We start from the raw sequence: 13521 nt of genomic DNA, 5'->3' as shown, positions 1-13521 counted from the left end.
CTGTATCTTTGCAGTTCCAATAAGAAACAAAAGCAAAACAAACAGAACAACCATTATTTCTTGTTAATATTACTATATTTTCTGGACAGCAGAATCAAAAAGTGCTCCTATGTCTTTTTGATGGCTTAGCAGTGAAATGGTGCCTGCATTAATGATTTAAGCACAGATCTTCCTGGCAAGTACACAATTAATGAGTTGGTATTACTCAATAGCTCTGCCCTTCCTTTGTTAAATTATTCATGAACCCTTGGCTGACTGGCTGGGTGCTTAGCAGACATTAAAAAAAAAGTAAATTCACTACCTGTTGCTTGTTTTCAGGTAACAAACTCTGGATAATCTGCTCTCACAAATTTTTCATTAATATTTTTATAGTCATATTGGCATTAAATAGCTAAGGAGGCAAGCTTGAATTCCTTATCAGCATAATGCATAAGGAAAAGCTGGCTGTGCAAGTCCTGTAATAAAAGCACATACTTGATACTCCTTGACTCCAAGATCTAGGATAACAACAGAACCATGAGCAGGAATAAGATCCACATGAAATCTGTCTGCATGTCCATACGGTAGTCTCCAATACAGTGAAAAATAATATGATGAAACATTGAAGAATTTAAGTCCTTCTGGCTTTGCGGGTTCTAGAAGAGAATAAAATACATTAACTTAAATAACCCCCTTCACAAATATGTGAGTAGCTACATCTAAATTTAAAAGCATCTAAGAACAGTTTACTAGCTACATGAAGGGTAGTTGCTAATTAGCCGGAATACAGCAGTATATTATACTACAGTTGCTACACTACTTCTGAGACTTGGTTGATAACATCCCACCCATGCTGTGCAGACCTCCCCACTCATAGAGGGCAAGCTCAAGTATCCCTGCCCCATGTTCAGTTAACAAGGAATCTCTGCACAGTCCCGGTGTTTCTACTGTCCTCAGTCTTAGAATTATCATTACTACTGTCATAACTAGTGCTACCATTGAAATTAAAGACATGGCTGGTGCTTTTTCTGTTGCTAGCCACAGGGTTGTTAACTCTTTTATACTTTTCATGCATTTGGAATTCCAGTAATTCCATGAAGTCTAATCAATTCAGTCCCCTAATCTGGATCTCTTACTCCTTTTATTAAAGTGAAGTTTCTGCATACTCCTGTCACACCAGCTCACTTTCTTCTGCCTTTAAATGTCTCTTTAAACTTGTACTGCTCACTCTAAGACTAATAATGAACCAGATTTTAGCTTCTTCAACAGGTCATTAAAAATTATCTATGTATAATATTGTAACATTTATCTACCTGTGCAATCCATAGCCATCTGCATCTGTCTCCTTCCTACTTTGGAATGTACACAGCTAACATCTGTCACTCCCAGAGCAAGCCCAGAGCAAGCCCAGTCAATGATGCTATTCATCACATTTCAGATTCCCTTCTAACCTTTCATTCAGCCCACTGTTTGCCTTACTAACATCACTCTTCAGAATTCAGACTAAATTTTCTAGTACTGTTTATACAGTAATACTGTACTCTGCAGTCTGAATATCATATCACTTCCATCCTGAAAGAGCTCCACTCCTTTCTTATTTACTGCATATCTGTTTAAATCATAGATCTTTCATGAACTCTTTACACTGACTACACAAAGGCACAGAATTGTTTTAAACAGATTACTCCAGTTTTGCCATCAAATAAACTATCCAAAATAGTATTATAACCAAATATTAACTTTAGATTTTATATTTTGTCTGTATTTGTCTTATATGTATGGTCTGCAACATGTTCCTTTGTTTTAATACCAACAGAACAACAATTTAATACTATACATGGAGGTGGGCAAATGTAAATGAAAGCACAATTTCTTCCTTTTAGTATACTCCTGTAACTTTTAAGTACTACTGCTATCATCAGTACTATTATTTCATGAATCTCTACTTCCTCAAAACGAGGGTTTAAGCTTAAAAAGCTCTTTTTATATAGACCCATGATTAAACTTTGCATGTACAGCGATCACAATATTTCAGTCATCTCTTTACTTCAGTTGAACTATTTCTAACTCAGCAGTAGAAGAGAGAATAAAAATGTCCTCATGGAGAGATAAATTTAATCCCATAGAATCATAGAATCACCAGGTTGGAAAGGACCCACTGGATCATCAAGTCCAACCATTCCTAACACTCCCTTAAACCATGTCCCTAAGCACTTTATCTACCCATTCCTTAAACACCTCCAGGGAAGGCAACTCGACCACCTCCCTGGGTAGCCTATCCCAGTGCCCGATGACTCTTTCCATGAAGATTTTTTTTCTGATATCCAGCCTGAACCTGACCTGGTGGAGCTTCAGGCCATTCCCCCTTGTCCTGTCCTCAGTCACTTGGGAGAAGAGGCCAGCTCCCTCCTCTCCACAACCTCCTTTCAGGTAGTTGTAGAGAGTAATAAGGTCTCCCCTCAGCCTCCTCTTCTCCAGGCTAAACAACCCCAGCTCTCTCAGCTGCTCCTTCTAAGACTTGTTCTCCAGCCCCCTCACCAGCTTCGTTGCTCTTCATGAAGCTAATGCTCTTCCTATGATTATCCCATGACTGAGAAATATCCTTCCAACAGCCACTGAAAAAAACCCTCAGTTCTACCCTTCTGCAGATTTAACCACATCATCAGGGAATGCACATGTGAGTGTGGTTCACTTCAGCTGCATTGCACTTGCTTTTCTACAGCCTTCAACTCTGCTTCGTGCACATGCACACACCCTTCTTACCAGCAGTGGTCAGCATATTTGTATAAAGTATACAGCCTGTGAATTTGTGTAAAGCATAGTCAGAACAATTTGCTGTAAATTTCACAATTTCACTTACCAATTAATATCTGCAATATCTATTCTGAGTGAGTGGATGGAAAATTAGTAGAGGTTGACTAGATCAATCAGCGAATAAGGAGTGCAAAATACAACATCATGTTAATTTTCCAAGAACTAACTGTAATAAACCAGTAAGCTCAGCATCACAATATAAACTCAATACACTTAAGTAAAGAAAAGCACAATTACATCAACAAAACAGACTTAAGTCTTCCCTGCATTAGAAAAAAACATTAATTGGAAATAAAGTTTTAGAGCATTGCAGTCCTAGTTTAAACTTGAAAAGTCATAGAAAATCTTTTTCTTACTAATGCTATACTGAAGACATTACCTCAAAACAGATGTAAGGATTTTCACCCCTACACCCCTTTACTTCAAAGGCTTTCTTTGACCTCTCGCTTCAATCCCCCTGAATAAGGCAGAAACACCAAGAGTTTCTCAAACACTGATGTCAGTACAGACGTACAAATATCATGACATTTGGTCAAAGCAGCCCACCAATGACAACTTCCAACACTCCTCAGGTGTCTCTTTCATACCACCATGTCATTGCTACAAAATACTCTAGAAATTATAAAGTAGTATAAGAAAGTAATATGAGAAATTGGTTGATGTAGTTCCAGTGCAGCTTTCTGCTCTTTAAATTTAGTCTGCGTTTTACATTATTGCATTATAATAAACTGCAGATGTGTCAAGACTGAGCTTTTACCCTACTAAGTTTTAATCATAAACCTAACAAGAAACAGTCCTTGAATGGAGTAATTTACAATCTAAAACCTTAACTCTACAAATGTTTGTAAACTTCTTTCACTTCACTCCCTTCAACAAAACTACTGAAATCAGATAAGGTAAAACTCAGCTCACGCATAACTCTGCAGGGCAAGACCCAAAAAATAATGAAAATACTTCAAATGGTCAAAACAAATGCAGCACAGTTGAAGAAATTAGGCTTCCGGTAACATAAAACTGGATGGAGATTGTATAGGGTCTAAGTAACGTGGCCCACAACCACTGCAAGTCACATGCAAAATCTCTGGAAATTCAAATGTTATTCTACAAAGTGACATGTACAAACCCAACCATGCACTGTTATTGACAGCTACCATTCAGCAAGAAGGAGAGAAAACAAGAAACCATACAGACCTGTTACAATTTCAATGAAAGCAGAAGCTCCTTCAGTATTTCCTATTAGTCTTTGCAGAGTGAAATTATAAATGCTCCCAGCAGTCAGGTCTGTAACACTGAAGTCAGACAGTGCTGCTGGAATCATAAACTTGTTCATAAGGGTGGTGTTTGATAAAGTTGCTTTATAAGAAGTGAAGTTAGTCTTGGTTGGATTCCACATTAAAGTTGCAGAGGAAGTATTTACCATTTTTATAGACAAACCGCATATCCCAGCTGGTTCTATATAAAAATTATACAGATTAATACAGAAAAATGTAATGCATAGTACATAAAATATAACAAAAGTACCATCTTTTAAAAAGAAATTATTTTAATTTAAATTATTTGAAGTTTCACAGCATCATGAAGTATTTATACAAATTTCAGAAGTATGTTTATATGGATAAATAGTAAGCAGTGCCATTATGCTGCACAGGTTAAAACCTGGGGATGTACCACCTGTGTGCACTATGTAATTTATGGAAGAAAATTCCAGACTTATCAGTTATTCTGTAAGAACAGTAAGATTGCTCACTGGTGAAACAGAATGAGAATGGAACACTTTGTAAACATAAATAGAGGTTTTATTCAGACAAAAGTTTTCTAAAATACATCATAGGCCATACAATTTTAGAAAACTGTTCTGCTCTTCACTTAGGGATACAGTAAATTGCATAGTCTCAGTGATTATCTCCTTTCAGATATTCCTTTTGGTTATATTAAGATTCCTAAATTCACAAACAACTATTTAGAAATAGCATCTCCATTAACTTGTGCAGCACAACTGCAGTTATAAAAGAAAAATGTTTCAACTCCGCCTAAAAAATTAATCTTCAGATTATTGATTTACCTTGCTTGAAGCTTTCTGAAAAATACTGATTAGCATAATCCCATTAAGGGCTGGATTATTCAGCAAGAAAAAAAACCCAAAGGTTTGCCATTAAAATCATAACAGTAAACTCTCCATAACTCAGCCATATACTGGACTTATCCACAATACTCAAGATGATGATTATTCTGCTGCACTTTTCATTAACAAAAATCTGCAGGATTAGATCTGGATTTTTTCAGAGAATCACTCAGCTTTGAACGACTAAGTGCAGGTCTTCCATGACTATTAACTGGGTTAAGCAGTTAAAAACCAAACAAACAACAGAAAATCCATCAAAGAAAAGAGGAGTTCTATGACATGCAAGTGTATAAATCCGGGAGTTGATTTCTTTTCTGATAACATTTAGCTGCTCCTTATCTGCTTTGGCAGTTCAGAATCCAGTATAAACCTGTTCCTTCTCTGCCACAAACAAACTCTCCTCTTTTTATGCTGTATCACAGGAGTATTGGAAAATTCATCTCTGCTCAGAGACATAAGATGCAACGTACAGGTTAATTTTCTGGAACCTTTTAGCCTACTTGAAGCACAATTCCTCTTACATTTCAAGCATTGTGTGGCCTTGTACAAGAGCCACTCTCCCATCTTAAACCATGGGCTCGCAAGAATTTAAGATGTCTCTGACGTTTACCATTTTTCAAAAAGAAAAAAAAAAAAGACAAGTTATAACTATTTCCTTACTTGTAATGACTTTTCTCTCCACAGCCACAGAGGAATCCAAGGCTTTAACTGTCCTTAACCGAAAAAAATATTCTGTCCCAGGGGCCAGATTTTTCACTACAGCTCTGCTGTCATAAACATTTCTGGCAAGCAGTTTTTCATCATTAATTAGACTATATGAAATCTATGGGAAAAAAAATAATTTCTTATATCAGACTATTTCACTTCATAAAAGCAACGTTAAGAGATTGCAACTACCTGTTTATATAAAAATATTTACCATAATTTTCACATTTTGAAGACAGAAAAATTAAATCAAGATTGTGGCTTAAGGTTTATATCATCTTTCACAGGGCTGATCCACTCCCTACTCTAAGATTCCTTAATAACCCAGTGATGAAAGAAGTGACTTTAATCTTTAAAGTAGATGGAGGAAGAGAAACTCAGTCATGGCTTACAGGTGACATGGTTTTGCTCTTGGAGGAAGGATCGTAAAGTGTACTGACTACTCAGTCACATATCTGCACTGATGAGCTGTATAATTAACTACAAGAAAGAAAGAATTAGAATAGCCAAGGCTTAGAAGAGCAGCCTAAAGATTAATCAGCAGGATAAGATTTAAAAAAACCCAAAATATCCTCAAATGGAGACATTTCTGAAATCTCTGCACCTTTTTGGCAAAAAAAAAAAAAAGAAAATAAAAAAAAATTAAACCACAACAAAACAAAATCCCAACAAAATCAAACAAAACCAGTCAAACAACCAAAAAACACCCATGCACTGTTCAGAGCTGAGATTCTGAAAGAGTCCCAAGGAATCAGGCACCCAACTCTGCTCACCAGTATACCTTGAAAACTCGCTTGTTTATAGCCACTGCAGAGAATAAAAGTGCTGGGATACCAAGTAATTGAAATTTGGGACCTTAATTCCTAGAGACTGTAAGGAATCTTTCAGACCTCTCTGACAGCTCTAAGGTGCTGTCTAGAATTCCCCCTATAAGTCCTTTTTGTGGACATAGAAAACTGTTACTGGAAACTGTTTCATATCTGCACTAGTGAAAGGCAAGATGTACACTGTGTCTGCCTTGCAGAGGAGGGCTCTAGGCAAACATCTCCAGAACACACATTTTGGTTTCTCAGGTGTGGCAGTTAGTACTAAGAGATCAAGAAGGTTTGCAACTGCCTACATCAGTGTGTCCTGTCCTGTTGTCCATTATTTCTTCCCACAGAAGAAATATATTTTCTCTGTGTATTTTACCAGCACGGGGTCTGATAATACACAATAAATCTTGAAGACTGTCATCACCTTATTAGAATTACAGCACTGCAAAATCCTAGAAGCAAAGATATAGATTAAAGATTTACATGTAGTATAAACAAGTTAGGAAAAGTACCTTTTGTGCATTCTTCACTCTACAAACCATAATATATTGCATAGAAAGTTGGCAAGTTGGGATAATTAATTTTAAATGATTAGTAAAATGATCCCTTTTATGTAGGTGCACCTTACTAAGCAACCAGTCTACTGAAGCCTTTCTCATTAAAGATTTAAAGATAAACTAATTTATTCAGACAAAGCACTGTCTAATGTGGCTTCCTCCTCTATGAGATGCTGAACAATAACAGTGCCATAAAGACCAATGTTACAGACGACAATTACTTTCCACTGGATGGTAAAAATAACCTGACCACACAAAAAAAAGTATATTTGAGCTGGTTCAAAAAAGAAAAGAGAACTGAATTTAATTTTAAAATTTGTAAAAACACTCCTGGCTACATCAGTATATCGTGCTGTGGTAAGTTAACTGGCTACTCTGATTCATTCAGATCAATGCAGCTTTACATTAACGAAGAGAGAAGAAATGTCAAGAAAGTACTAAGAATACTCGGCTTCCAAGTTTTAGGTAAGGATACCATTGAAATCATGGGGAAGGGGGAGGAAAAGAATTGGATACTGTAATACTGGGGTATAGACTGTGTAAGACCATGAAATCAAAGTACTTTATCTCTTGGTAGTGCTACATATTAAAGAATATCCTAGTCTAATAATTTAACTGTAAAAGACTGCACCTTCAAGTTATTATTAATTTAAATGACCTGTTTAAAGAACAGCTTACTGTTGCAAAGTTTTACTGACTGCATGACCTTGTTCATAGACTGTAAAATGCAAAGGATAATACAATGCAGACTGAAAAACACAGGATACGAGAGACTGGTTGAATGTCATAGTGAAACATGATCCACGGGCAAAGTATTTAGATATCATAGTGGATTGTTCCTGACCAGAGAACAGAAAGAACACTACTAGATTCTATGCTAGTTTGAACCAAAGTATATGGTTCAAACTACAAATGCTGAAGAGCCGCTCAGTAATACTAGCCATGAAATATTAGTACTGAGCTTCTTTGTAAGAATAAAAAGTCCAGCGTAGTGACATTTAATTAGACAATGATAAATACTTGAAAATTATCAAGCAGAATAAAAGGAAAATACGAAGTGTAATGGTACCGAAAACATTGAAATGCAAATGTAATACAGAATACACCTCTCAAAAAGTTTGTAGAGAGAACATAGAAATAGGAAAACCATTTGAACAGTAAAGAGGATTGCTATAAGAAAACATATACTTCAAAACTGGAAATTTTGTCAAAATAAGAAAAACTATAAATTTGTTAAATTCATGCAAAGTAATTTAAAAAGCACAGGGAAGCAAGGCAGAGCAGAGAGGTCAACATACAAAAGAAAAAACTGAAAAGCAAATTGAAAATGGTATAACCACTAATGAAAACAAGTAATTTCAACATACAATAAACTTATCTGAGTGTTGAGGAGACCGCTAGCTGACCAAAGTACAAAGGAATAGTTTAGAAAAGCCCATATGAGAAATAGTAACTGAATTATTTATTTCAATGGTCAAAGATGTTCCCATGACCAGAATCATTATTAATAAATTAGGAATTTTGAGTCAAATTGAGCTGTCTCAAATGGCAATGTCCATGGAAGAGGTTTTTAAAATGTATGACAGTGCTCAGAAATTTAGACAGTATGTTATTCCCTAGGAAAGGAACAGGAAGCAGAAGAGATATGTACATAAAGAATTGCATTGGTTTCTTCCCATTCTTGTCTCACCTGAAACATATCAAATCCTCCTTTTGGTAGCTTCCAAGAAAAATAGACTGCATTTTCTTCTTGCCCAAACACCTGCAAATCTGATGGTGGATCAGGATCTGAGGTAAAGACAGGAGCAGATGCAAAGTTTAATATTAAACTAATCTATATTAATTTGAAGGAAACTGACAGAAAACACTGCTGTAATTCATTATCTTTTAGTTTGGTGTAGAAACAGATTTCATTTTGTACTTGAGAGGAATATAAAATAAACTAAATTCACCTCTGCATATCAGCAACAGAACCAGAAATAAAAACAATGTTTGTAATTTTTTATGAAATGTATCATTCTAATATCACTGCTGATTCCATTACTGGCAGAATCTCACCAACTACACAGGAAACTTGTTTCCATTTTAAAAGTTTTTATTTACTTAGTAACTTTCAAGGTTGATTAGACTGAAAAGAAAGACATGTATAGATTAATGCATCCATTGTTAAGATGCATTGATTTAAGAAGCAACAGCTTTTCTAAGAAAATACTTTAAAATGTAACTTTTCTAATTATCATGAAATAATGAAAAGTTATTAATACTGTGAACCTACAGGTGCTGATCTTGAGGATGGTGGGGTGACTTCTTTTTAATCCATTGGTTGTCACAATACTAATTAAGAAATCGGTGCCTGGCAGAAGACTCTCAAATTTGTACATTCTACAAAGATTAAAAAAAGAGATTGTGTTCTTTAGGATTTTTAAAATGCTTGTACCTTCATGTGTTAATTATTTATAATATGGATATTATTTACGCATGATGTGTGCATGCATGTGTATAGGCTGTTAAGTCAAAAACTATTTTAGTACAATAAAATCTTAAATAAGATGCATCACACTATGTTCCACAGTAATTTCAAATGCTGGAAAGTCTTAAAAGATTAAATTAATATCCAGAGTGACGTCAAAATTCTACTGGTGCTCACTCCAGTGCAGTATTTTGACTGCTCTTCTTTGCCCAAAGACATCATACGATTTGTTAAAAAATGAAATTCTTGAAAAAATCTTTTTGCACATGAATATAGTAATGTATCACATATTTGATGCTTTAGTTGATATATATCACATATTAGTACCACTGCAGGCTACTTATTTTAAATATTCAGTGAAACATTTGTTTTGAGTTAACATCAGTTATTTTTCAAATGTAATGCTCATACCTTACATCAGAAGGTAACATTTTCTCCATGTTGAAGATGTTGCTGTCTATTGAAAGAACATATCCATCAAACGTATTTTGGGCTAGTGTCCAGGTAACAGTTACTGATTCAGAGTCTCTGCTGTAGTTCAGAAATTTAACTGCACTTGGTGCTGTATCACAATAAAAAAAACCATTATTTTTGAAACAAATTTTAAATACATTGCTTTATGACAGGACTCGTGTCATCTGAATACAATAAAAATGCCAGAAAAATTATGTTATGTCCTGCCTTATCTTCAGGACACACAGATGAATACTGCTGTGGTAATGTGTATAAGGATTTGTGTTATTCACAAGATCCAGAGCCAAACTGCTTGCTTCTCTTTAAAGTTACTTCTTTCAGTTCTGACATCTCTGATGTGGAGTTCCTCAAAAATGGACAATTCCGCATGAAATGTCAGTATAAGAGGCAATATACTGGGTTGACACCCAAGTCCCCACTAGCACAGTATCTTGTATTGAACAGCAGCCAAGTGTACACATTTTCAGAAAAGCAAGATTTGCACACAATCATAGTCCCCTTCAGATGGCAATTTACAGCCCAAAGATTTCCTGAGCCAGGCGATTTCTGTGAATTTAGCAAATCTCATCAGATTTCTTTATTATGAATGCCTGCTTGAGTCATTATGAAGTTAACATTGGTAGTTCATTGTACACCACAACCATATTCAAATATAAACTTTTAAAGGACACAAGGAGCCAAAGGATAAGGGGGAAAAAAACAATGAGGAAGAAAAAGAGACATTTTTTAAGATTATTTAATTACTTCCTATTTAATTATTTTTCTCTATTTGAGACAAAAATAAAATTAAAGAAACAGTAGAAAAAAACAAGACACATCATTGGAGCAAAACAAATGCTGAATTTGACAAGATTCTGGTCTCACCTGTCTCTATTTGCTTTGTCACAAAAATGCTGTCTTTGAAACCTTCCTTTTCTGTTCTAATTGTAAAGTTGTACAGCTTACCAGGAGTAAGGTTGGAAAACGTTGCTGTTTCTTGCTTGACTTTCTGGACCTAGGAAAACCAAATGCAGCTTTTGCTGAACTGCTTGCAAAATTTACTTATATTATGCAAATAATACCTCCACCTATGCTAATAGGAGACATAGTTTTTAATTTAACCTCTGACTACTTAATAGAAGACTTTAAACAATAACTGCATTGCCTATACACAAGTGGTCTTTTAAAAAACATACCCTGAAAGCACTTGCACAATTTATACATGTGACTTCGTATTGATGAAAATCTCCATCAGCACGGTCCCAAGTAACCTGTATAGAAGTGTCTGTAGTGTTACCTTCTCGTACATTGAGTGGAGCTGCCAGACCTACAGAAGAACATAAAACATACTGTTCAATTCAAGGCTTCCTTCAATCCAACGCTTTTCATATCCCCTGTGGAGACATAAAAGTGAAGAAAATCAGTAACAGATTCAAATGAATACAGGGTGAAATCTCATCTCATCTCAGGCATGCAAACACACCATCATTTTAAAATAGGAAAATGGATAAAGAACAAATATTGCTACTATTCAAACAACACTGCTTGCTGGCTTATCTTAAAATCATATGTGACTGAATACACCTTTCTCCAGGACAAAGCAGGCACTCCCAGGAAGAAAAATCCTCCAGAATGAAGTTAATCCTTCCAAACCTCCTCCATGGTGCTCAGAAGGTGCCTAGATCTTGTCAGACAACTCAGTAAAACTGAGTAGACCAGGCAACAAAAATGCATTTTATCCCTAATTAGCATAGCATTGTATGACACAATATAGACTACATTACAGCGGACCTTCCGTCCTTCACTGCATCTTTCTTCCTCACCACTACAGTTGTTTTCATAAGATAAATAAAAATTCAAGTTTTTATTAAAACTATATTTTAAGAAAAATAAGCTTTCAAGGTTTTCACTATTTGGAGAAGAACTTTTATTCTTGCCCTCACCCTCGTCTTCTTTCTTCCTTGCTACTTTTTCATCATCCTGTCTTAATTTTCCCTTTTATAAGATTTCTACTCTGAGAGAAACAAACTAGAAAATAATTTCAAAGGAAAATGATAAAACAGGAAAAGAAAAACTTCTGGAGGTATAATTATCGTAAAAAACCACAGAAAGTAAAACCAGAGAATTACAGCAGGTGTTTTTATACAGTTTCTTACTAAGAGTCCTTTTTTAAAGATCTTGCTAGAAGGAGCCCACTTCCCTCAATTTTTTTAATGTCTTTCTTATTGAATTTATTACCATGAAAAAAGGGAACCTTAATGCTTTTATTATTTGTTTAAAGATGCACCAGAAGGAATAAACTTACTAATTTCAAGGCACTGAAACAATTCTATTAATACTCATCTTCTTGACTAAAATAAATGGTAAAAATGCGTTTTGTTTTCCACGAGGACAACAACTTAATATAGCTAAAATTCCTGAAATACTTGGGAGGCATTTTTATAGACTTGATATCAAAAAACCCCAAACAGTTCAGAAAGTTTAGAAATTATAAAGGATAATTACAGTTTTGTTTAAAATGCAGCTAGTGTATAATTATCAAAATAAGTTTAATTATCAATTGCTTACACAGACATATGAAGGTGATTTTTAAATAGCCTATGTTTTCTACAGCACTGAAATAAAAATAAAGTTAAAAGTTTACAAATCAAAATTTAATATAGTGCAATTTCTCATGAATAAAGTTAAAATACTCACATGTTTTCACACCAGATAGAAGGTAAAAGGAGCTCAACATTTTTCCACTTATTGTGGCGACATAGAAATCATATTCTGTTCCTGCTGTAAGGTTTTCAATTGTAATTTTACCATCACTTTTTAAAATGAATGTCGCATTAGGTCCTCCTTTACTTGCAATATATATGCCATCAAATACTCCAATATCAGACACATGAACAAATAATATCACAGTGTTGCTATAAAGCTCATAAGGTACTACAATCTGAACAGGCTTGGGCTCTGGAAGAGGAACAAAAAGATGTTACATGTTAAATTTGTCAAAAATAAATTCAGTAGAAACCACACACTAAATCTGAAGCCACTGCTCTGAGAAATATGCTTGTCCAGTGCAAATGAATAGCTACCATAATAAAACAGGCCATTGCTCAGAAACAATAAAACCCTCATCTTTTTAGGTGCTTAATACTGGAATCCTAAAAGCATTTGGCAAATGATTTAAGAATCAAAGAAAGTTAGCCTTCCAAAGGTATCAGTGAATTACTTTTCTAACCACAACACCACCAAGAAATTAAGTCAAGATAGCTGAAAAAATATTCAAAGCAGTACCTCTCGATAGGGAAATAAGCATGGAGAATGAGATACATTTGATGGATGCAGTATTATTGATGCGCTTCGTTTACTTCCCTTAAAGCTTGCTCTGACAAGTGTGAAAAATTATATTTAGAATTTTCTGCCACTTGTGTCTTGAAAGAGGTATTAAATCTAATCGTACATTAAAAATTCTGAAAATTACTTAGATTGCTACCCTTCAAAATACTACAATGATTTAGAAAAAAATGACAACCCAGTGTTTCATATATCTATAACCTGACAGCTGCAGTCTTTACATGACAAGTGAATTGAGTGAATCCTGCCCATTCCTCTCAC

The 13521-nt window shown here is 35.0% G+C and overlaps 1 protein-coding gene across 1 annotated transcript in view; it reads right to left on the bottom strand.

The window, feature by feature from the left end:
• PTPRQ (protein tyrosine phosphatase receptor type Q) overlaps nt 1-13521 on the bottom strand; it is a 129943-nt gene that overhangs the window by 104292 nt on the left and 12130 nt on the right. The window contains exons 10-18 of the mRNA XM_054056718.1: nt 12613-12873; nt 11112-11242; nt 10801-10930; nt 9874-10024; nt 9268-9374; nt 8683-8780; nt 5576-5738; nt 3985-4245; nt 475-635 (exon numbers count right to left, since the gene is read on the bottom strand). Coding sequence (XP_053912693.1) covers nt 475-635; nt 3985-4245; nt 5576-5738; nt 8683-8780; nt 9268-9374; nt 9874-10024; nt 10801-10930; nt 11112-11242; nt 12613-12873 — 1463 coding nt within the window. The remainder of the gene's footprint in view (nt 1-474; nt 636-3984; nt 4246-5575; nt 5739-8682; nt 8781-9267; nt 9375-9873; nt 10025-10800; nt 10931-11111; nt 11243-12612; nt 12874-13521) is intronic.

The sequence above is a fragment of the Cuculus canorus genome, chromosome 1 (genome assembly GCF_017976375.1).
Source record: "Cuculus canorus isolate bCucCan1 chromosome 1, bCucCan1.pri, whole genome shotgun sequence".
Lineage (NCBI taxonomy): Eukaryota > Metazoa > Chordata > Aves > Cuculiformes > Cuculidae > Cuculus > Cuculus canorus.
This window is presented reverse-complemented; position numbering and strand designations above follow the sequence as displayed.